Source organism: Triticum urartu, chromosome 1A (assembly GCF_056163025.1).
Source record: "Triticum urartu cultivar PI428250 chromosome 1A, HENAU_Tu73, whole genome shotgun sequence".
Lineage (NCBI taxonomy): Eukaryota > Viridiplantae > Streptophyta > Magnoliopsida > Poales > Poaceae > Triticum > Triticum urartu.
The window spans coordinates 16718828-16744179 of NC_141873.1; the positions used below are offsets into that span (position 1 = coordinate 16718828).

A 25352-nucleotide genomic window follows, 5' to 3' on the forward strand; every position below is an offset into this window, starting at 1 on the left:
AGTGTTCCGAGCATCCAACTTGGCTCCAAGGCAATGCTTTCAACAAAGTAATGACGCCAATGGCGCCACCATTACACACGGTTTTCACCGGGAGACAAGTACTCGAAGAAGGGAGAGGTGTCGGATCCCCTCGATGGCGCCTCCAACAAGGCAAAATCACACCCGAAGGCATCATTCGCCACCAGCCCAGACCGAAGTCGAGCATGACTTTCGTCAGGGAGCCGAGCACCTATGCCGGAGACGGCGTCTCCAACACACCACCACCAAACCGGAGCAGCAGACGCCACCTGCTACACCGCCCAAGAACCAGCCGAAGCGCCGCCGGCACGCAAGCCAGAGCAACCCGAAGGCCTTGCCCCGACCATGCCACCGCGGACCACCATCCCCACAAGGAGCCACCAAGCAACCCGACTGCAGACAGTCGTCGGCCGACCCACCTCCGGGCCTCCGGACGCCAAATTCCGGATCTGGCCGCTCCAGGCCAGAGGCCGCCCGCTGCCCGCGCCCCCAGCAACACCGCCAGCCATCGATCTGGACCACCTCCAGATCCACCACGCCCGCCGCACCAACGACATCCCAGCATCACGCCGGAGGAGAGAAGCAGGGCCGCTGGCGAGCGCCCGGGCCACCACCACCCTCGCCGGACCAGATCTAAGCAGGGGACGCCCCGAATCGTCGCGAGCAGGCATCACGGGCGGCCACCACGCTGCCCCCGCAGCCGTAGCGGCGGCGCCACCGTCGAGAGCCCCTGGGGCCGCCGCCCCAGCTTCCTGGCGCGGAGCCCTGCCGCGGCACCGCCGCCCGCAGCTCCATGCCTCCGCCGCGTCGCCGCGTAGATCTGGATGACATCTCGCTGCAGCACAGCACCTCGCGCCCGTGCCCCGCGCCCAAAGCTGCCCTGCCGCCACCTTCCTTGGGTCAGCCCGAGCTTCGCTGGGACGACAGGAGGAGGGGAAGAGAGCTGCGGCGGCTAGGGTTGTCTCCCCCGAGCCGCCAGGGAGGCGACGCGGGGGTCTGGACCGCCGGGTAGATCGGTGAGTGGAGGTGGAATACCTGCGTATTCAAGAGGTCGTTGGGATGGCTGGTGTAGTAGGAGGCGCACAGGAATAGGGAAGGTAGCAGAGGCATCGGAAGCTTGTGCTTCACACATGATTTGGTGAGCGGGGGTGATATTGGCCAGAGTAGGCATCGCCGGGGCGGTGACCCCTCCCTGATGCACTCGTCTTGGGGAAAGACAGGAAAAGGAGGACGGTGGCTGGGCGATGGCGGAGGCGTCGTTTCACTTCACGGACGGCTGCATGGGGCGAGGTCCGAAGAGCCGGAGGGAATGGCGGCGTGGCGGCATGTGCAGGGTTTCCGGAGAGGATAGGTCGAGGTGGATTGAGATGAGAGGTCAAGGTCGAGGTTTTTTTTTCGAGGTAAGGTCAAGGTTGAGTTTTTTTTTCTTTTAGGGAAAGTCAAGGTCGTGGTGAACGAGCGGCTTTGGATTTTGTCTCCGGAGTAGCGGCCTCTCCCTCCAGACATGAACCTAGCCCATTTGGCCCAAGTCATAGGAAACATCGGAATTAGTTCCGGGAGCAGCGGCCCACCAGTGTTAAGCGCTCGGTGACCAGCGTACGTAACCCACGCGGGATTAGAACGACATCCAGTGGCCAGGAATCGTCAAAACAACACATCCAATGGTTAAAAATGTTAATGGCCTGAGAGAGCAGGGAAAATGATTAGTTATAATGTATTTAAATGTCGGGACAACCAATCTGATAGAACACACTATCTCCATAGGAAGTGTTACATATATCGCATATGGCTGTGACACACATAGGCACCTATATTTAGTCTATGTTATTATGTATATTTAAGGTACGTACATGGAAAGGACGGGTATATTATGACGATATATCTCCATACACAAAACAATGCATACATATAGTGCATATACATATATGCTCATTCCCGACTTGGCAATAAACTTTATAATTTGCGTCCCTTATGCAATCCTGTCGACCTTTTTCATGTGGCATTGCGTGAATTCACCATAACAGCTGGGATGTGTGTGTTCACGAGATACGAGCTCCAGTTGATGCAGGCAGGATCACAATCAAACATGGAATCCTCATTTAGCTTGTCTGTAGTGGTCGCCACCCACAGCTTCCTCATGTTCGTGTCATCAAAGCTTTGTAGGACACATGGAAAATTGGATAAGTACAGTAAATAATGAGCAACAAACAATTTAAAACATTCTCTAGCCAACAAAAACCTTGAGGCAAAATCCATACATCCTACATTCCAAATTAATTGAAGTTTTAGATTAGTCATAAGTCAAACAATTTTAAGTTTGGCCAAGTCTATGGAAATGTATGCTAAGATCTATGAAATCAAATATATATTGTGTGAAAATATATGTACTCATAGGTGTACGTAATCCCACATTCAATATATATCTTGTAAGTAACTATTACACCCGAAAATACACATGTTCAACATGGTTTCATGCGCACCCCCGTGAATAGTAAATTCAGAAGAAGAAGAAGAAGAAGAAGAAAAATCTGAATTTTGGGGTATCAATCTTGGTCGACCATTCTACTCAGTTGTGTAGTTTCGTGAAGGAATGACACCTAGGGTATTTCGTAGTAAGGAAAATACGATCTGACTTTACCATTCATTCAAATAGTGTTTTTGAACAAAGCTTCGATTTTGTTAGTTTTTTCCAGAATACCTAGGATGTCATGTCTTCCTGAAACTTCATATACAAGAGTACCTATTATACCTATGTATCTATTATACATATACAAATATACAAGCATGCATGGTAAAAGTGTGGACAAACATTAGTATTCTACAATAATATTTTTTACTATCAATGTTACCGCCTTACTACAATATTGTGGAAATTACTACATTTTGTACACCGGTTTACTATATTTTGTATAGATTTTTCCTAGGGCTACACACACACACACATATTCTATACTCCTGAGGTATGGATGCCACGGTTAACATACCTCTTGTATGTATCTAGTATACCACTTTATCTTTCTCAATATAGTTTTAATAAATTATTTTAAGAAATCGTAATATGAGTAGCATGAAAGAATATCTCCAGCCCCTACTTTTTGCAATAAACACTTCATACATACAAAAAAGCAGTATATATGCAATGATGCAAACTATGTAAAATATATGAACTTGGATTTTTTTTAGTAGAGCTCCTCTCATGTATATAACAATTACTAATGGAGCATATTACAAATAACAAAGAGCTATAACCAATTCTATCCAAGTGATATGGACTCCTTGGATTTTATGTACTTCCACACAAAATATACCTCTTAAATAAATATAGTATACCTCATTATAATCCTTAATGGGCTGAAATAACCGACGAACGTCACGATTCGAGTAATCAAACCGGACGATTCCTTTGTGGATGTTCGTGTTCCTACTGCATTTCTTTCCCCTTGCATGTGTGAGTCTTTTTAGAGCAACTAATTGCATGCATGAAAAATGCAAAAGAGATGCATGATCTCAACCTAGATTCTCTATGATTTTGAAATTCAAAATGTTTTATTCACAATTAAATTCGTTGCGACGAGATCTTTGAAATTAGATCCCATGTTGATATGTTCTGATGGTATATTTTTGGGTCCAAAGTTACCAGGCCCGAGGTATGCAAGTTATCATCATGTTGTTTACACTAAATTATCGGGGCATAAAAATGGTTCCAAACCTTCTTTCTCATTCATGTGCATGCATACGTACTAGAGGACAAAAAATTGATGTTATCATAAATTCTTCCATTTCAAAAATTCAAAACGTTTTGTATCTCAAACTGTCTGTCTGACTCAAAATCTGTTTTAATCTCTGAATCCGTCTTGACAAGACCTTCAAAACTAGATCCTATGTGGTATGCCTCGATGGCTTTTTTCGGGCCAAAAATTTACCACACCTTGGGTACATAAGTGACCACGCTTCTTACACAAAAGTTACCAGGTATGTTTCAACAACCTTCTTTCTGGGTCAAAATAATTAGGGTGTTTGTAAGTAAGTTATCATGTGGTGTGTATAGTACCATGTTATTTATACAGAAGCTACCAGGTGTATGTAATCAATAAAAAAATTCTCTAGGTGAAAGTTACCGTGGTGTTTGTACGTAACTTACCATGTATGTGCTATGTTAATTACCATGCTAATTACACAGAAGTTAAGGAGGGTATGTTTGCAACAACTTTTTTCATGGGTCAAAGTTACCATGGTGTTTGTACGTGAGTTATCAGCTCAGTAGTGTGTAAAATACTGTGTTATTTACACTGAAGTTACCGTGGCTATGTTCCAACAACTCCCCCAACCCCTCCCTGGTCAGTTACCGTGGTGTTTGCATGTAAATTATCAAATCTGCAGTGTGTATATTACCATGCTATTTACAAGCCATTAATGAGGTCAAGCTCAACATAGGGTCTTTAGAGACAAGGTCGAGTGTTCATGTATAAATATATCTTATTAATTATTCTAGGATACCTAAATACGAGTTATATTAAAAATGATAACTGGGTATAATCACTTCATCTATGTAGTATTTGAAGAGTGGAAGTACGCACCCCCAAGAGTATATAACCATTTTCCTTTACCTAAGTGATTATATATGTAACATTGCTTGCACATGCATTCTAGATTTTTAGTTGTACCTAATACTTGGTAAGTTAGTTTAGAATAGTTAGCACTAGTACACATCGACCATAATAGTTAGCACTAGTACAACATTCTCAAATTTCTCAGTAAAACGTTCACACTTGTACAGATAACCCAACCTACACTATGAAACATCACTATACCTTTTCCCCAAACAGAATGTTCTAGCTGGTCCTTGATGATGGAGGCTACAATTTTTTGGTAGGAACTACATATTTTTAAGAATAGAGTAAAATTTGCATCACTGCCACTATTATGTCCTTATATAGCAAGTACCAACTACCACTAGCAACATCTAGTTCCAAACATGTGTTATTCTAAACTTCTCTAACACAAACATGAAGTCATGGTAGGTCTTGTGAAATTTACTTGTAGTTATCCACTTAAGAAGCGTTCAAAGAACTACTTATTATTGAAACAATGCTAACATAAAAAGTTCACATGTAGTTTCCAGAACATTCAAATAAACTAAATCTACTTCCTGTGAAATGAAAGCCAAAAGTAAATATTGGTTTGTGAGACCAATCACTAAATGGTACGTGGTTCTAGACTCTTATAACAAAATAGCGTTACTTCTGTGGTAATCTACAAAATTAAGTTGAAGTTGCTCACCACCCTTTAAAGAAGACATATGGAGCGTACAACTTGGCGACAAGCATCAGGAAATTGTAGCCGCGGTTCAGCTTATTGTAACTCTTGGAAAATGAACCCCCAAATGCACTCATCACATGCAACATCTGTATATCACAAGATTTCCCAAGTCATTACATAATTCACAGTTTTAACATATTTATTTCATCATTCCTAAGTAAATATCTATTTAAATGACTTGAATATGAACCTGTATTTCTTTCTTTTCTGTTAAAACTTCTCTCTCTCTCTCTCATCTATAATTCGAAATATTCTAAGTACCAATGCATATTGTAACGCGTACTAAAGCAAAATAAAGGGAGGGTTCTTGGAGATTGAACCTGTAGTTTGTAGCTATTATTGTCGACGTCTACATATTCACATAGATTGAAAGTACATATGAATTGGAAAGAAAAATGTGCGTACCTCTAATGCTATCTTATACCGTAGGATCATGTATAAATGGAAATGTGTGTATTTCTTGAAAAGGAGCACCCTTTTATTCTTGACAATCATCCCACTGTTGGATACACGAGGATTTGCACGAAAGTATTCATAAAGTGATTCCTCTGTAATAGAATAGTTCAAAGGATTCCGATGGCCTGAGGTCACATGGTAAATTGCTTGAGCTCTGTGCTGGTCCCAATGAATGGCCATGGCTCTGTGCTGGTATCTATAAATATTGTAGTTTTCAAATTAAATTCAAACCTATAACTATAAGAATACCCCATAAACGTATATGCTAGTTAATTACATATGAGTGAAATGTATAAACTTCATATGCGTTAATAATACACTAACAGCCCCCAATTATATTAAGAATAATCTCTAGGCACCCTATTTGACGTAGTTGGCAAACACATGCCTCTGTACATGGTTAAACAACTTTTGATATGTGTATGTATGTTTTGGATTAGTTTTTGTGCAATACCCACCATATCACTTATGACATTATGGTCGGCGATGAAACATGGAAGTTTTTGGTCATTGTAGGCGACATACAACATATCAATTGTCCTGCAACCAATGTGACATAATCAACTAACACACACATAATATAAGTACTAATATAGTTGCATAAAACGAGTTAGTATGAAGGACAAACACTTCATTTAAAAAAAATTACCTAGTCCTCTCTATCCATCCAGGCATTGGATCTTGGAAAGTGCTGAGTATGATGCTAGGGCGGACTATGACAACCGGAAGGTCTCGTCCTAAGTTACCAAGCAACATCTCCCCTAAAGCCTTTGTGAGTGAGTACACGTTAGGCCAACCAAAGTGCCTAGCCCTTGAAAAAAATGTTGTTAATTAGCTCATGTTACTTATGTTAACTAGAACATCTTGGTCACATATGTTTATAGAAAATCATTCAAATGATATGTATATTTATGTTTCCAAACCTTTTCAACCCAAGTTCCTTCATTTTCTTCTTTTCTAACTTGTCATTAGAGGAATGCATCCTGAGTGTTGACTTGAAATTCTCAACTAATTTTATCTCAGCTTGAACGTCCAAGTTGTAACCTTTCCTTAGTGATTCCCCTGATTTGAATGGTTTCTCCATTAACAAGCCTTCTTGATCACCGGCTACAAAAGCTACTCAAGACAGCAACAACGAGAACAACATCACTACTTTTGGTGAGTATATGATGTTTCATCATATATATGCACAGAACATCTACATTTTAAACATATGTTTCATCACTTTCACAAAGATGAGCTAAGGAGCATGAGTTATGGACGTTCTTACCTGTGGAAACATGAAGGAGCATTTTGAGATTACCACACTTGTTTGCTAAATGGCACACATGGGCGACCCCTAAGGCATTTGAAGCCAAAGCAACATCATATCTGCACACGGAATATCCAGTGATATGCTGATTCACAACCTATATGTTAGCCTTCTAAAACAATACATCAAATGGTGACATACCTAAATTTCCTATTGGCTATCTCTTCATTAACACGATAAGTATCTTGTTTGTCATTAGGTTTCTCATATATCAATTAATGTTCCTAGTGTAGATCAACAAACCATATTTATAAAAAATGTATTTAAGATGAACCCTCGCAAAAAATGTACTGAAGATGACAAGGTTATGCATGACTGGAAAAAGCACTAGACCGATATATAGATGAAGTTTTTCTATTTGAAACTACATGACTCTTATTTATGAGTATTTAGCAGAATTTATTATACTACTTTTCTCCAAAGAAGTTGGTACTCTGAATCGGGTGTCCATGTCAGTCGATTAAGAAATAAATGTTTCTCAGTCTACTAGTATTATAAGCACCTCTCGTAGAAGCTAGTAGTTGCAGCTACACTGACAATGACATCAATTTCCTTGGATATCTGCTCAATCGTAGAGCTTGGGAGTGCACAATTTTCGTACACGATATCTCCAGCTAAAGGGAAAATTTTGTCTTTTATCAAAGAGTTGAAATCAGCTCCGTGCCTGCTTCGCAGAACATCAAAGAGTTCTGTTCCAACAACCTACACAAAATAGTATAAGAAAAGCTAAGTTTGAAAGATACTTGAATTCCACAAATAAATTAATACAGATTAACTTCTTTTAACATCCATAGCGAGGATTGGACCACACATTCAAAAACGGCACTAGGAGGGAAACAACAATGTGACTGTCAACGTGTCACTAGTTAGACTTGCATCTTGAAGAAGTAAACACCACAGAAGACATGGCGATTCATGCTCTCCAGATTACCCGAGGAACAACATGATGGAGTCCGCGAGTCAGCTTGAAGAGGCGGGCAAACATATATTACAAAGGTTCTACATGGCTTGCTATAGCTAGGAGGAAATTTGTGGCACTCACGCGTGTGGGAACGGACCCCATTTTTCTAACATATATTACAAAGGCTCTACATGGATTGCTATAGCTGGGAGGGAATTTGTGGCACGCATGTGTGGGGGCACTGGCCCCGTTTTTATTTTAGCTTTCAATTTTCAACCTTTCGTATCTTTTAAATAGAAATCCAGATTAAGTTTCGATTTCATATTCCTATTTGTCGTGATGAAGAATTTCAAATAAGACCCTTTTAATATATGTTTTGGGGACTTTAAAGAACTTTGTTAAGTTTCATCTACTGAAACTTGATACAAAGAACGAAAAAAATATCACAAATTCCAGAAACTAAAACTTAAAACTTGGTGTGCCATGGTGCGGAATCCAACAACTTTGCAGATCGTGAGGCAATTGTGTGGCCGGACACGGCTGGGTAGGTGTGTGCCCCTGCGAATTTCCGTGCTATAGTTGCGTTAATTGACGGGCAATGTTTCAGTAATTGTATGTATATTAGCCACTAGCGCAATGTCTCCAAATAACTCTTCTATATACTTGACATAGCTTCTTTTTTTTAACATCATACTCACCATAGCTTGTTGTTTCCACGGGCCCGGTCCTGAGATTTCAGGGGCCCGCAACGAAAGGAGAACATGGGGCCCATCAAATATTATCCTTAGATATAATACTAGCCCACTAACAATATATTAAAAAAAGAATTAGAGGTATGTGTTCTTCGACATTGTGTCATCTGGAGGTGGGATGTGGCGTGTTCTTCTCTCGACGACTTGTCTATCAACATTGCCTCGTGGGGCCAATGATGTGACGTTTCCAGTAAAATCAAGCATACACCAGGTGCATAATCAGGAAGATCCTCATCACTGGCTCGACTAGTGCGGCCCACCCAGAGCTATCTCTAGAAATTTGGGGCCCTGGTGCGAAACGCAAAACCGAGTCCCCTGAATTTGAATAACTTATGTAACCAAAGTATACTCTTGCGTAATTATGTAACTTAGATACATGTTATTATATAAAATATTTAAAAATATATGAATACTAAAATAGCGGAGGGCCGGGCGAATGAATCGAGGGAGTCATGTAATGGTATTTATGGTAGAATACTTGACAATTTAAAATGTCACATGGTAAAAAAATGCTACTAAAATAAAATGTTTCACTTGAAATACAGGTCTTGTTTTGTGGGGGCACTTGGAATATAGGTTAATTATATAAAGTTGGTTTTTCGAGATAATCTGGGCAGCGGAGCGGCAGAGCCTCGGCAATAGGCGAAGATGCGGTCAGACGCACGTTCGAGATTAATGGATTGCTAGATGGACCCCACCCGCTTGATCTTTTCATGGGCTGAACCCGTCCACCATTGCAGGCTACCTTGATCGAGTTAATTATATAAAGTTATTTTTGATAATTGGTTACAGTCTCTATTTAGTTTATCATTGTAATTGACCAATTTTTTATATAAACATTTTTATGACAGGAATTCTTATTTTCAAAATTATGATTTGTAAATCAACTTATCTAGACCAAAAACATATATTTCAATAACATCCATGTTCTTTTAGCGATTAATTACATGATTTCATACAAACTATGGTTATTCATTCCAATATGTTTAAATATGTTTCAAAACTACGATTTCCTTACCCCGCAAAAAAAACTGCAATTGCTTGTAAGGCTTACCATGTATGCATATTTATTATTTTTATATTTTGATGTCAAAATACTATTGTTGGTAGCTTCCATGATAGCTAGCTATAACTTTTGGTAGTTTATAGGGATCTCACCTCTATGCCATGAAAACCACTATTTAAGACATTGAGTAATAGTAGTAGTTAGTTTATTCCTTCATTTTGGCCATAATGTAAAAGATTTGTGTGAAACATGTGATGGCTCCTGATAGTGCACTCTATTGACATAGGAGGAGAGGCTTGTTTAAGTGTATTTTGTCCTATGTTAGATGCAATCATGGCTTACTTAACTACCACATACTCATGATTACGACTAGATAGGAAAAAGGAAGGGCTGAAGAAAGAAAGGGTATGCATAGTTGTGACAAAGACATCCTTCTTTTATCTTTTGCCATTATCTAAAGGTGACGATGATGATGATGATTACTATTACTATTTGTTATATATACCGTGGGTTATTCCTTAGCGTTGTCTACAGCGGTCAATGGATGTCTGGAGATCATATGAAATTAAATTAGCATCTGACTAAGAGATAGTATCTGATACAAAGGCCAAACTATCATCTCATTTCTCTTAGGTAAGAGAGGACAGATTTGTTTTTATTCATCATTCATAGTCCAGATCTTCCCTTGATTCTATTGTTAGACTGAAGGCAAACGTACCTCGGTGAGCACACGATGCTGGGCGGATGCGGCGTCTGGTGAGCGCACAAGAAGGTAGAGCTTCCTCACGTCCGGCTGGACCCTTAGTATCTTCTCCACCAGCACTACATTATACCATGCATATACGTTATTGCACACAAAGCTCTAAATATTTTTGACTTGATTCAACCTCTGAATTGATTAGTAAGCTAAGCCATGCGTGGACCAGTAATCAAACAACTACGCCTAACTTTCTTTTTGCAACACTAATATGATATATAGGACTAGGACGTGACTGTCCAGCCCTATGCTAAATCTGCCACTAAATAAAGATCATTCTACTTAGAAAAGGAGGGAGAACCAGTGCATGAGTAGATTGGTACTCAAATGTACGTACATTTTCCGAGGAAGCCCGTCGAGCCGGTGATGAGGATGCTCCTGCCCCGGAAACACCCGATCACCGCAGCGGCGTCCATGGCTTCCTGGATGCTTGCAGATCAACGCTCCAATGCACGTTGCCTGCCTATAGCTGGATTAATCTTTGTGTGGGTGATCGCTGTGGCCTGGGTGCTAGCTATTTATAGGCAGGATAACCATCCGCGTGGGTGATATTAATTTCTTCCGTGGGGGACGTGGGTGCTTTATGGCCATAGCTTTAGAGTATCTCTAACAGAGCCCCCTCCCCCCTGGAAAAAACTCCCGAATAAGTAGTTATTGGGTCTGTCCCAATAAGTTAGGAGAAGTTTGCAGGTGAGATGTTTTTTCAGAGCCTAATAATTCTTTCCCAATATTAAATCTAACATATGGGTCTTGTCAGTGAGAAATCTCTTTTTGAAGACCACATCGGCTCTGGTGGTAACGGTGGTGGGTGATGACGGAAGTGCGGATTGTGTCAACGGTGGCACCGTGGTTCGTCGACGCGGTGGTGGGCTGCGACGGCGGAGCGGTGGTACGACAGTCGACTCTAGTGGCAGCATGATGGTCTGAAGGGTAGCATGGAGGTCTAACAGGTGGTCGAGTTGATGACACGGTGGTCCGGTGAGTGGTCTAGTGGATGGCGCAATGGTCCGGCGGGTGCTCCGATGATGGCATGGTGGTCAGGTGGACTTCTCGGGCATCTTGCGGCACCTAAGGGGCCAACCCGGGCACTGTCTGAGCTTGTAGTGTGTTCCCTCATTTGAACCTTGAGGTTGTTCAAAAGGGTCAACATCTTCAAGACCGTCTAAGACCTTACACATAAACACCCTAGCCAAGGTGGCCGGCATCGAAATATTGTGCATGAGTTTGACTTTTGCCGCAACGACAATACCCGTTGCGACCTCTTTTAGTTGGCCGTTCACCATGGATTGTAGAGTGCATGGGTGTCCACCTGCCAAACCTATGTTTGTTTTTTTTGATATTTATTAGATCAAACACTCGCTGCATACTGTTTACTTGCCCTTTACATATCTGTTCTTTTTAAAAAAAATGGACAGTCCGAAATGACCATGTTAATGAAATAATGAGTAACGGACCCCAAGTTCGATGCATTGCTTCTAGGTGCACTTCCGCGACCGGCCGGCCGGAATATGCATTATATCTCTACTACAATTAGGCCAGATCGATGGACAGGTACACATAACGTCTAGCTATTTTACGTGCGACGCTTCGCTTCGGCTACGTCGTAGTGTAGTGTGTGGCCGGACAGTGGCGCGTGCATGTGCGTGTGGTATTGCGATGCTGCCCAAATCATACCCTACTAAGAAAACTCATTAGTTAACAGTCGCCATCTACGCTTTAAAACATGTCGTCATCTACTATTACATCGGGGAGATGCTAGTTGTGAGCAGTAGGTCGCCGTACGAGGTCATCACAAAGACCATCATTACACGCGACCAAACATATCAAAACCTATTTGAACGGAGATGACCACAAGGAACACGTCTGCAATTTGCACATTATTGCCTCATACACTACACACACAAAAAACATACATTGCCATGTGTTTTTTCGTAAGCCCAGTGTAATTTATCAACCAATCGCCATATAAAAGGGTAAGCAAAGAGCGAACGGCAAGGCCCATGGAGAAGAAATGGCCCTTGGTTACGTACCTGTACGCCGACAAGCACCTGCAAAACATTGGGCCTACGGCACGCTCTTTAAAAGGGTCAACACCTTCAAAAGGGTGAAGGTGAATATATATCTTCAAAACCGTCTAAGACATTACAAACAGCCTAGCCAAGGTGACTGGCATCCAAACATTGTGCATGAGTTTGCCCTTTGCCGCAATTAAAATACCTGTTGCAACCTCTTTTAATTAGTTGGACGTTCACCATGGCTTGAAGAGTGCACGGGGCGTCCACATGCGAAACCCACATCTCTTTTCTTGATATTTATTAGATCTAAGATGCCCTTTAGATGTATTTTCTTGTAAAAATAAATGGGCTAGCCGAAATGGCCATGTTAACGGACCCCAAGTTTCATGTCTTGCTTCTATGGAGCGCTGATTTTTTTAATGTTTTTTTTGCCGTGAGTCACAAATTAATATTCTTGGTTTCTCAAAGTCTATTGGGCTTGATGACGTAACACACAAACTCTGAGCAAAATAGATTCATCACCACCTGTGAGCATCACCGCCACATATTCAAGCTGAGATGTCGATGACAATTCAAATGAAATTATTCTAGAAGACTGTTAGGTGAACAGTCGTTATATCCATTGGGGAAATCGTACGGTGTCGCTAGCTACTGAGAAAATCATTAGGTAACAGTCGTCACTACTCTTTAAAACAAGTCGTCATCTAGTATTTACATCGGGGAGATGCTAGTTATGAGCAGTACGTCGTCGTACGTGGTCATCACGAAGACCATCCATGCAATTGAACGCGACCTCGCCAGGAACAAGTTTTGCAGTTAGCACATTATTGACTCATACGCTACTTGAAAAATATATATTGCCTTGTGTTTCTTTGTAAACCGAATGTAATTTATCGACCACTTGGCATATAAGAGGATAAACCGAGTGCGAACAGCAAGGCATGCACAAAACACTTGGTCTACCGCACGCTCTCGACATACCGCAGGTCAAGCACTCACTTTTACGCAGCAGACGACAACCTGTCTGTGACACATGGACATGCCCGCCGCACTTGACCGCTCATTGACAGCGGGAGGTATAAGCCGAGTGCCCTCTAAGACCTATCTTGGATTATATATTACATTTCCTTTTCTTAGAATAGGAAAATGATTCTCTCCCATATGCTAAGTGTCGGACATCGATCACTCATATTATGTTCGGATTCATCTTTATTAGGTGGTAAAATTTTAATTTTAAGAATATCCATATCATGCACAAGTCTATCCATGTGGAAATCATGGAAAAGTCACAAAGTAAGTAATTTATTTGGTTATGTACTAAATAGCAATAGTGGGAATTTCTTATGTTACACAATAAATAATAGAAAATTAGTAAAAAAAAAACATGGCAGTGGCGGGTGCACTGGCTCGCTCGCCACAGGTAATATAGTTAGCAGTGGCGGGCACAATCTAGAGCCCGCCACTGGTACCAAAATGATTCCTTCTGATTGGTTGAAATGTCCATCCCACAAATTGATGACGTGGCTTAATTACATCTGCACGTCCACACCCATCTGTGCTTTCTCTAATTGGTGGAGATAAGAGGAGAGCCACAGGCTCACCGGCCACAACCGCGTCTCTCTCTCGATCTCTCCCTCTCACTCTGAAGCTGTGATCCCCGTTTCGTATTTTTCTTCAGCGGCCGATCCTGACCAGCTTCGGCCATCTCTCCCGGTGGCAAGCAAGCTCCAGCAGCGCTGCAGTCTCATCTCTCTTCCTCACCAAATTAGATCCTCGCGTTGCCTCTTCTAATCCTACCCGCCTCTGTACATGCAGATGAAATGGTGCTCTAGTCCAGGTGAGATTATGCTCTAATGGCAACGTCGAGCAAGCTGCAGCGACGGCGGCTCTGGCAGGGCTGCATCGGATGGAGGGAAGAATGACACGAGGAGACAAATCCAGCACGCATGACGACGGATCCAGCTGTTGGGAAACGTTGCATGAAAAACAAAAAAAAACGCACACGCAATGATCTATCCATGGGGATGCATATCAACGAAGGGGAGAGTGTGTCTACGTACCCTCGTAGACCGTAAGCGAAAGCGTTTAACAACGCGGTTGATGTAGTCGAACTTCTTCATGCTCCAACCGATCAAGTACCGAACGCACGGCACCTTCGTGCTTCCCAGTTGGGTACATGTGGGTCGGCCCAAGTAGCTCATTTCAGGTTTTGAGAAGGTTATATAACCTTCCCAAACCCGCAAAAAAAACCTGTATTATTTTATTTATTTCGATTTTTTCTCTTTTTCTTTTTCATTTTCTTTATCTCTTAATTTCTTTTTTTTCATTGTTTCATTCCAAATTTTAATAATATTTTCGGAAATCTGGGAACTTTTTTTGTCAAAACAGTGAACTTTTTTCAAATCCGGATGAACATTTTTTTAGTTCAAAATTTGTTCATCAAACTCTAAAAATGTTCATATTTTTTGAAATTTCGAACATCCTTTTAATTTTTGAGATGTTTGTTTTACAAATTCACGAACATGTTTTGTAACCGTGAACAGTTTTCATAACCATCGACATTTTTTTCAAATTATGAACATTTTAAAATTATTGAAAACTTCTCACAAGCATTTTTTAGATTTGCAAACATTTTTTGAAAATTGTGAACATTTAATAAAATAATGAACATTGTTCTTGAAATCACAAATATTTTTTGAAGTGAGCATATATCATTTTACGAACATTTTTTTAAACCATGAATATTTGGTGAATACGCGAGCAATTGTTTCACAATTTGCAACTTTTTTGAATTCCGAAATATTTCTGAAAAGGGAAAACTGAAAATATAAAAAGGAAAAAAGCAAAGGGGCTTCCCGCCACGCACATGGGCCGGCCCATGAGGGTGCGCGTGGAGCTGGGTTGTACGCACTTCCCTTGTTTTAGGCACGCTGGTTGACATATAGGAGGTCCCTCGGAAAAGTCAGACGAGCAAGAAATAAATTGCATTCTATCACGCATAGGCATTCTCTAGGACCCCTACAGAAAAATCTAGGGATTCTTTTCAGAAATTAAGGGGGCATACAGTCGGGGCTCACACAAGTCGTGATGTGGCGACGACTCGTAGACACCCCCTCCCCCCCCCCCCCCCCCCCCCGCGCGGCCCCCGCGTCGTCCGCTTCGGGCGACTCGGGCGGCGGCTAAGGTTTCCCCGTCACGCCGCCGCTCCCTCACCCTCCCTTCCTCGCCGCCACCTGAGAAAGCCGCCGGATCCGCTCGCGCGGCCGCCCGTGATGGCGGCGGCGAGGCCTCGGCCGCTCCTTTCCTCAAGGAGGACCTCGGATCTGGGGCGGCGGCCCTTCTTGGCGAGGCGGCGGCGCCTTTCGGCCGGCGTCGTTCGCGGGGTGCTCTGACCGGCGGCCTCGACCACGCGGGTGGTAAGATGACGGCGGGTGGCAGCGGTGGCGCGAAGGTCTTCCCCTCCTCGTCAGATCTGAGGGTGGCTCCTTTCCCCTGTCTCCCTCGTCTCCGCCGCTTCTCGCCAGCCTCCTCCCGAGCACCGGTATGATGTGGGTGGGTGTTTGGTGGTCTGGTTCTGGGCCGCGGGAAACCGTTGGCCGGCTTGGCCGGCCTGGCAGCATCGACGTCCCCGACGCAGTCTCCTCCTTGGAGGTGCTGCAGAGGTCCTTCCCCTTTCCACCCCTGTTCCTCCTCCTGGGTGAAAGCCCAAAATCCGGCTTGGATTGGGCGGCGACGGCGCGCTGTGCGTCGTGTCTTCCTTGGGGGCGCCGCCTGGGGAGGGTTGCGCTCAGGTGAGGGGTTCAAGGTCGGAGCTTGGGTGGCTTGGGTGGTTCGGTGACGGCGGTGTCATGAGGTTCTCCTCGTTGGCCTGCCGGTTTACTTGATGCCTCTGCTGCCTTTCTTCAGTAGCTGCACCTGGTGGTTTTCCTGCAGCTCTCCGGCGTTCTAGGTTGTGGTGATGCGGCAGTCACGGAGTGCTTGAATGTTCAAGTGTTGGTGTGCTGCGGCTGCTCCAGGACCCGAAGCTGGCACATCCCCTGCTCTAGGGTGAGCGTCTCTCAAGTCCGCCGGGTACGGCGCCTTGCGAGCCATGGCGAGAGGGAAGGGTCCCTCTGCGGCGAGAGAGACGGCGGATGTGTGATGTCTTTCTACTTGGGCGTTGGTCGGGCTCACTTGCCACACTCTGTTGCAAGCAGGTCCTCGTCGTGCTCGTGTGTGCCTCACCCCTAGATGGCTGTTTGGCTGTAGTCTTCGGCTAGGACAAGCTTCGAGCTTTGTTTTCTTGTATTCTTTTTGAGCTTGTGCGACTCGTTGAGTTGTAAGCCTCCTAGAGTGTCCTCTTATATCATTTGGTCGTGGGGGTTTGTGTGTGTTTGTATTTCGTGGCCGGTTGATGGCTTTGTTAATTCAAAGCCGAGCTCTCCGCAAGCCTTCGTTCTAAAAAAAAAACAAGTCGTGATGTGTGGTCAATCCAAACCATCCACTCCGGATGCTCTAGCCTCCCGCTCGAACTTCTGCAGTGCAAGAGTACCCTAATTCTCAATTCTATGATTAGTGTGAAAGTTATTCTTTCAGGCTTCCTAATTTTTCAATTTTCTTTAAATTTTCTTATGTTGAATTTGTATCGAGGTCTGTTTCTATTAATAACATACATTTATACTGCTATTTTTTTTTACATTTATACGTCAATTTCTATATGTTCAACAAGCTATACTAGAGATTACAAAACAAATACATTGTTGCATGAAAATTTATGTCCATGATTAAGTGGTGCATCAGCACCCGCACCATCCATTGTTATTTTTGTTGTTTTTGGTAGTCTAAGGTTGACTGATATAATCAACATACATATGTATTGTAGAACGCATGTACATACATTCATACACATATGTACACACATACATGCGCACACGCACACATACATACATACATACATACATACATACATACATACATACATAGGGCATATATATACAGTAGCATTATTGCCCTGACTATTCTACATAGGTATTCAAAAGTCAAATTTTCATAAGCACAATAGTAGCATTTAAAACATGTTTGGAGAGAAGACGACACAACTTCCATAGGACTTGCCCCGACCTTCCCTGTTGTCGATGGTGGTGATGGGGAGACAGCAAGCAGCAACATTTTGAGATGGTAGTTTCTTTCTTCCGGGTGCCATTATCATCAGATCTGGGTAATTTCAGCACTTGAGTGCCATGGAACTGCAGTCTCGGTGTAAATTGAGCATCTTCACTGTTATATATATCACCACAGACAGTCAGCGCTGCTGAAAATTCTGTTTCTGTTTCAGCAGCCGGAGCTAGCACTATTGCAAACCCTGAATCCTCCACTCAAACGCACACATTACTTGGCAGGAAATCACATACGACACCAAATTCCAGAGTTGGCTGCCACCCGGATGAACAATAAACAAGTAATATAACAAACTGTCTGGAAACGATTCAGATACATACATGATCAGGCTTCCATCCCAGATACATTCAGATATGACTGAAACGAATCCTTGACCAGCACGAATGGAAATATCAACGATTTACTTCTCATAGATGATCTTCCAACAAAAAAAAGGAGGAAAGAAAAGCTGCTTGTAGTTGTAGATACTGCACACAAATGAAAATACGGCAGTACGCCTAGCTTGCCTTGGATTGTTAGGAGTGATTGACCTTTGAAGCTCGATCAGACGTTCTTCACCACGGCTAGATTTGGGTTCTTGGCGAGCTCGGTCCTCACATATGCCAATTCGGAACCTGTGTAGCCACCTTCAAGGCTTCAAGCACAACTTCCTTTAAGCTGGCAAGAGATGGTAGCCCTGAAAAGAAACCCCTCTCGATGTATGTATGTCGTACCAAACTTGAGCACCTCAAGCTTCGGGGTTTTTCCTTGTTCAAACTTGACGGACTTGGAGCCTTTCATCGAGTCCCATGCTCAGCTCCAGTACCACCAGGCTCGGGAACGTCCCCTGATGGAAATTGAGATGGGCCCGTTTTTTTTTCCAGAACGAAGGCTCCAGAGGAGCCCGGCTTTGAATTAACAAAGCCATCAACCGGCCAGGATAACAATGCAAGATTACAACCACAGAGCACACAAAGAAAAATAACAGAAAAACGGCGAAAGGTACAGAGACGCCGGGGGACAGCTCACAATGCTCACATACAACAAGCTAGAGATAAGACAAAGAGCAAATGCTTGAAGATGCCAGCGACCTCTTGCACGCACAAAGCCAAGGAGGAGGCGACAGCCGGCTCAGGAGAGGGAAACAACGACAAAACAAGGCATGCCGTTGCCAATAACTCCAGGACTTGAAGAAGACGCAGCCTATCAGATCCATCATCAAAGAAGGCCCCTGTCTCCTTGCCCGGCTCGAGGGCGCCGCACCGTTGAATGATGGACATGTTCACCCTAGAACCTGGATGGCTGGTATCGAAGGAAGCCACAGGAGCGGAACCAGGCAATCCCCGCTTGCCGCCGTCGACTCACCTAGAGCAACCAAACGCCAAAGACCAGAGCTCTGGCACGAAAGAGGGTGAGCAGCCAGGATGAACACGCCCTCCGCCCACACCGCAACAAAGCCCACATCCCATCCTTGCTCCCCAAAACAGCGCCTTCAAGAAGGTTACGGCGCCAGAGGCGTCGCCGCCATCCAATAGAGTTGAGGTGTTAACCCGGGAGACAAGGGGGACGGGGGTGGGGAACAGGACCTGACCGACGCCTCCAGGAAGGTGAGCGGCGCCCGTGGGCGTCGCCGCTGTCACAGCCGGCAAGGCTGTCAGGGTTTCCCCCGGTCCTGCATCCCGGCACCCGCTCCCACCCGACGAAAACCGGAGCCGCACGACGGAGCAGGCCGGATCTGGGGGATGAGCTCGCTGGAGAGGTGTAGGAGTGGAGAAGGCCAGATCTGACGCCGCCACAGCGCCCTGGCCCGCGTCCTCCAGTGGATTCGCCGTCCGCACGGCCGAGATCCGACGGCCTGCGCCCGCGCCACCAGATGTCGAAAGCTGGGACGCCTCACCAGCCGGGGCCGCCGCCCCGGAACCCAGGGCCCCCCGCGAGCGAGGCGGGGCAGCGAGGGCCCCGCCGCCACCTTCATCAGCAGCGCGTGGGCTTGCCTGACGGCTGCTTCAAGCGGCAGCGAGGGGAGATCTAGGAGGGGAGGGAGACGGCGCGGCTAGGGTTTCGCCCCTCGGGCCGCCCGAGCGGGGCGACGCGAGGGAGGGGGGGGGGCAATCCCGGTCGATGGGCCCATTTACCCTCGAGTGACTTCTTCAACAGATGCAGGAATGCGAGATTTGGTAGTTCCCCAAGGACTTGTATGGCAGCATTGTGCTCCGTTATCCTGGAACTCCGCAGCTTCAGCTTCATCAGATTCTTGAGCCCCTGGTCCATTCCAGCAGTTTGACCAGGTTGCCGTACATCTTGAGGCTCTACAGTGTCTCTCGAAACGAGAACTTTCATTCCAAGCAGCCACTCTCTGTCGATAAAAAAAGCATTGCGAGACAAGTTACAAAAAACAAGCATCATTCATGCACAAATAAAACAACCATGGATCTGTTCATTCCGATAATATACTTAGTTCACTAAATCCGTTGAATATGCATGGTGGGTGACACTTTGCTGTTCCTATTTCATTCTCTGTCGCATAACTTGAATTGGAAATGCATAAATTGCAGTCACTCTCGGTCACTTTGGATAAATTGCAGCAGCAGCGCAGTGATCGGAACTTTGTGGCGAGAGGAAGAGGAGCTTCTGTTGTGTCTCTCTGGAGAGGAGCGACCTCTCTTATATAGGCACAGGAGAAGGACGCGAAGATGCTGCGGCGGGAGGTGAAGCAACGAAGGGAGACGAAGCGAACAGGCAGCGGCCGAACAGGCGCACCGTTCGAATTCAGTGTCCACTACAGAAAACGTTTCAACTCCCACGTGACCTTTCGTATACCCGTCGTGCGTGGCAAAAAAATTTAGACATCGGCTCGGCTCATTCCCGCAACCCGCGGCGGGGCGGGCGGCGGAGGAGGAGCGCGTGTGGATGTTCCTCTTGTTCTCATGCTCATACATGTGGGGAAAGAACTTCCTTTATAAAAAGGTCCAACTCTCTCTAAACTAGCAATGTGGTACTAAACTTTTATACTACCTCTTGCCTTGCATGAATGGGCTACGTGGGCCTTTAGGATTTATTAGAAATTTCTAAAACTGCTATTGAGCTAGGTCTAAAATAAACAAAATTCCAGCAGCGTGAATCCTAATAGGAATCACTGATCAAGAGGAATCATACCTTTAATCTATGGGCCATCAACGCAATCTCCTTGGTGGGGCAATTCATCGAACATCTTCTGGGCGCAGTGATGCAGGCGGCTGAACTGAGAAGGGTGCAGTCATGTGTAACAGTGTAAGGTCCTTGTTGGAGAAGATGAGGATGCTTGGGGAGGCGGCCATGACAGGAGACGTGTGGAAGGAGCGACGCGAAGAGGCCCGGCGGGTGCACGGGAGGGCCGGCTATGGCTGGCTGACTGAGGAGAGGGGTAGAGCAAGAAGTCTGGCGAGAGGAGCGACCAACGTTGGGTGGTGGATGGCAAAGCCGAACAGCGGCGACATGCCTGGCTTGCGGCAACGAGCCCATGAGGCCATGACCATGGCGTGGTGGTGCGAGTCTGCGTTCGAGTGCGTGCGTAGAGGGAGCCGCGGGAGGTAGGAGAAGATGAACGGGAAAAGGATGGCGCGGAGGACGACGGCGCGCTCCGGCTGGCGTGAAGCGGTAGGAGAGGTCTTGAGGTGTTGGATCAAGGATGGACGGCTGAATCTGAAGTACTGACAAAGCTGTACGCTGCCTGTTAACTGAATATATAAGATCAGGTGTCGATTTCTTCAGACCAGTGCCTGACACAGCGCCTCTCCGGCCTTGCTCACATCAATTTCATGATGTTTTTCCATGACGCGAGGGATGAAGATGTGGAGGATGCTTTCAAGAGCATGGCCGATGCGCGCCCCGACCGCATTGAAAATTCAGAGACTTGAAGGTCTCATGAATTGTGCACGAGTTCAGGCAATTTCTTTTTCAGCATTCATAAAAGGGATGCCATATAGACTGGATTTTGATCCTATTTCAATACTGCCATAGTTAGTGACAGCAGGCTGATGGCAACGTTCTATGCTTTGTGTTGAATCACCTTAATTTGGCTCCAGTATTACCATGGACATGGAACTGCAGTCTCGGTGTTATATATACATCACCGCAGATAGTCGGTGTTGCTCAAAATTTGTTTCTGATTCAAGCAGCCAGAGTGCACTATTGCAAACCCGGAATCCTCCGCCGAGCACACACATATTGGCAGGAGAGAATAAATCAAGACACATAGGGAGACCCACATATATACGAGAAGAAAAGATTACGCCAAACACAAGTTGGCTGCCATCCCAGATGAACAATAACAAGTATAGCAAACAGGCTGGAAACGATTCAGATGCAGACATGAACAAGCTGTACATAATTACAGGAGATATGTGACTATGAAACAATCATCAACAGTAGTCCTAACTTGCCTTGGATTGCTGGGCGTGCTTGACTTCTGAAGCTCGATCAGACACACTTCACTACAGGTCGGTTTGGGTTCTTGGCGAGCTCGGCCCTCAGGTGTGCCATGTCATGAAAGAAACATTCTAGCACAACTTCCTTGAGGCTGGCGAGAGATGGTAGACCCAAAACGGAACTACTGTGCATGTAGACAGCACTAACATCAAACTTGAGCACCTCAAGGTTCAGGGCTGCTCCTTGTTCAAACTTGACGGACTTGAGCCTTTCATCGAGTCCCATGCTCAGCTCCAGCACCACCAGGCTTGGGAACGTCCCCTGCTGGAAACAAAGACGGACCTCTTCACCCTCGATTGACTTCTTCAACAGATGCAAGAACGCCAGATTGGGTAGATTCCCAAGGACTTGTATGGCAGCATCGTGATCCGTTATCCTGGAGCTCCGCAGCTTTAGCTTCACCAGATTCTTAAGCCCCTGGACCCATTCCGGCAGTTTGACAAGGTTGCCATACAGCTTGAGCCACATAAACCTGGCTCCCCCTCTGACCGTATCAATAATGACTCCAGGCGGCTCAGACCAACAACTGCAGAACACAGCTCTTGTCCATTTTCCTTATTGACGCCGGTCACTCCCAACTTGCGCAGACGAACGAGCCGCTTTATCTCCTTTACAACATCCTTTCCCCGTCGCCCAATGTTCACAACGCCCAGTGTGCGCAGGGCTTCCAGTTTCCTCATTCCTCTTGGCACTAGAACACCATTTAGTTCCATGCGCATCCACACAGCAGGGAAAATGGAGCAGCACAACAAAGTACACATAGCTCGGCGGCTCATGTCAATATCATCCTGAGACCGTATACACAAATAACAAGATGCCACCATCAAGAAAAGTAAATAGCATGGCCGGCTCTTCAGTACCTCTGGGAAATCCTCTCCCACTTCAAATGAGGCATCCTCATTCTTTGACATTATCCCAGCACGAAGATTGTTTAGCTTGCGAAGCTTGATGATTGTATTTGGCAGCATCATTATTTTGGTACCTCTAATGTCTAGTGTCTCAAGCTGTCTCAGGTTACCCAATGAATCTGGAAGGTGAACAATATGTAAACATCCTCTTAGAGAAATGTATCTTAGGTGAAGAAAGTTCCCAATATGTTTAAGGTGATGACCATGTAGACCGGTTGCGTCTTCCAGGTCCAGCACTCGTAGCAACCTCATCTTGTCAGAAAGAAAAAATGACTTCCACTCTCCGAAACATGTGCTTGACCATAGACGGGTCATGTCCACTATGCTCTCAAACTCAGTCTTATTTCTTTTCCAGTTGCTGCTTATAGCCAGATGGCGCACCGTGGCCTGGCTATTTGAGCTGCAACCTTCCTCAAGTGTAAAGACAAGATTTTCTTCCATGGACTTTGAGACACCAATTTCACCGATAAGATCATGGACTTGGCAGGAATCTATTCCTTTTGTACTTTGAATTGATTGTCGAGATGGTAGGATCATACTCCTGCTTATAAGTTCCATGAAGTAGTCGTCCGCTATTTCCTCTGCAGATCTGCCGTGCACCTCCCTTGAATAACCCTATGCACTTCACCTACGTGCCAAACGTCCGCGACCAACCTTGTAGTCTTCAGGAAAGATGGGCATATATAGGAAACATGACTTGAGGTGATAAGGTAAACTATCATAGCTTCTCATAAGTACAGTCCTTATAGTCCCAAGCTCTGAATTCATCTCCAACTCGGCGCTGATATGATCATTCAATTTCCTCCATTCCAAAGAGGTTTTTGGTTGGCTAGCCAAGAAGCCACCCACGGTGACTATTGCAAGAGGGAGCCGGCCACACTTCTTCAAGATCAGTTCTGCCTGTTCAACCAACTTAGGATATTGTGTATTCAAATCTATAGTCTCCTTGAATACCTAAAATTCATGTGATGAAGTTATTTAGTACTGTGAAAATTAGATAAGGATTGGAGAGATATTTTAACATACTTAATGAAATATGTGGACCTAGAGATTCATCAATTTCTACACAAATTATTCATTATGTATTTTGTGATATGAAACAGAGCAACTATAGAAATGCAAGATGGCTGGTGGGTCCATAGGTGGACCAGTGACTAATCAGTTTGATTTGATGGGAGTGATTGGGATTTGCAAATCATGAAGACATTTGCTTCCTAGTTGTTCAAACTGACGGACCAACTGGACCAACCAAATGGTAACCATATATGTGGTTGCACGACACATAACTAATTTATAGAATAATAATGCTGGGAGTCATGAAATACAACGATGTTTTTTGCGGCCAAAAAAAGAAAAATTACACCTAATGCTCCAGCAGCAGTACAAATATATATAAGAGAATGAAACAAGGAGCCGTATCTTATTTCTCAGGCATGGATTGGAAGACCTTATATATATCCATCAGGTTTGCATGTTAACGACCGGAGAGAATAGAGATGCAGCACCTGCACAAACATTTACTCCCTCCGTCCCATAATATAAGAACAGTTTTGACACTAGTGTAGTGTTAAAAACGTTCTTATATTTTGGAACAGAGGTAGTACAAGATAGTTATCGGTCTGCGTCATCAGCGTGGGTGACATGGGCGGCCTCCCGATCCACTTTTTCAGCGAGCCTCTCCCCAAGCGTCCCCTGTTAGATCCACTGGATCGGGGTAGGCTAGATCATCCGGTAAACCTACCTTCACTTTGGGTTGATGAACTCGAGCCAGAGGCCATCGTGGTGAGATGGCCACGACGGCAATGACAGAGAGATGGTGGCGGCGGTGGAGCTTCCCGTCGTATCGCGCTAACCCTAGATCTGTAGGGATGTAGGTGGGGTTCTGGACGCACGGTAAATCTCTTGTTCCGTGCGGCCGACTCTCCCACCCCTTTATATAGCGCGGCGACAGGGGCCCACCAACCATGGTTTGGTTGGGCGCCCCCGATCAGGGCGCGGGTCAAGGGCCCGTCGAGCCGTTGGACTCGATCGGGAGGAGATCAACCTAACATTCTTCCCCTTGATCTCAACTTTACTTTTAACCTTATACTTTCTAGTTTATTTGTTTCGTCACATGTTGGTACATAGAGCATGTTTCATCGTCACAACTTAATTGCCGATAGAATGATACAGCTACAACATACGTTTTGTTTAGAAACAAATTCTGTTCCTTTTGGGCCTATCCAGGAATCATAAGGCTTTCCCTTAAACCCATGCCGGCTAAGCGTTCCTTGAACACATTGGGTGGTAAGCCTTTCGTTAATTA

The 25352-nt window shown here is 44.9% G+C and overlaps 2 protein-coding genes and 1 pseudogene across 2 annotated transcripts in view; all 3 read right to left on the reverse strand.

Annotated features, from left to right (window-relative positions):
* Nucleotides 1-25352, reverse strand: part of LOC125542949 (disease resistance protein RPP13) — a 166634-nt gene that overhangs the window by 18617 nt on the left and 122665 nt on the right. The gene's annotated exons all lie outside the window — the stretch shown is intronic.
* Nucleotides 1732-11004, reverse strand: LOC125532544 (alcohol-forming fatty acyl-CoA reductase-like). Its single transcript, XM_087544387.1, has 10 exons — nt 10859-11004; nt 10483-10586; nt 7608-7807; nt 7064-7164; nt 6717-6909; nt 6443-6604; nt 6248-6333; nt 5743-5975; nt 5299-5423; nt 1732-2173 (listed from the first exon to the last, which is right to left on the reverse strand). The coding sequence occupies exons 1-10, from the start codon at nt 10935-10937 to the stop codon at nt 2011-2013; spliced, it is 1446 nt and encodes a 481-aa protein (XP_087400513.1). The 5' UTR covers nt 10938-11004; the 3' UTR covers nt 1732-2010.
* Nucleotides 18148-23830, reverse strand: LOC125532545 (disease resistance protein Pik-2-like; annotated as a pseudogene).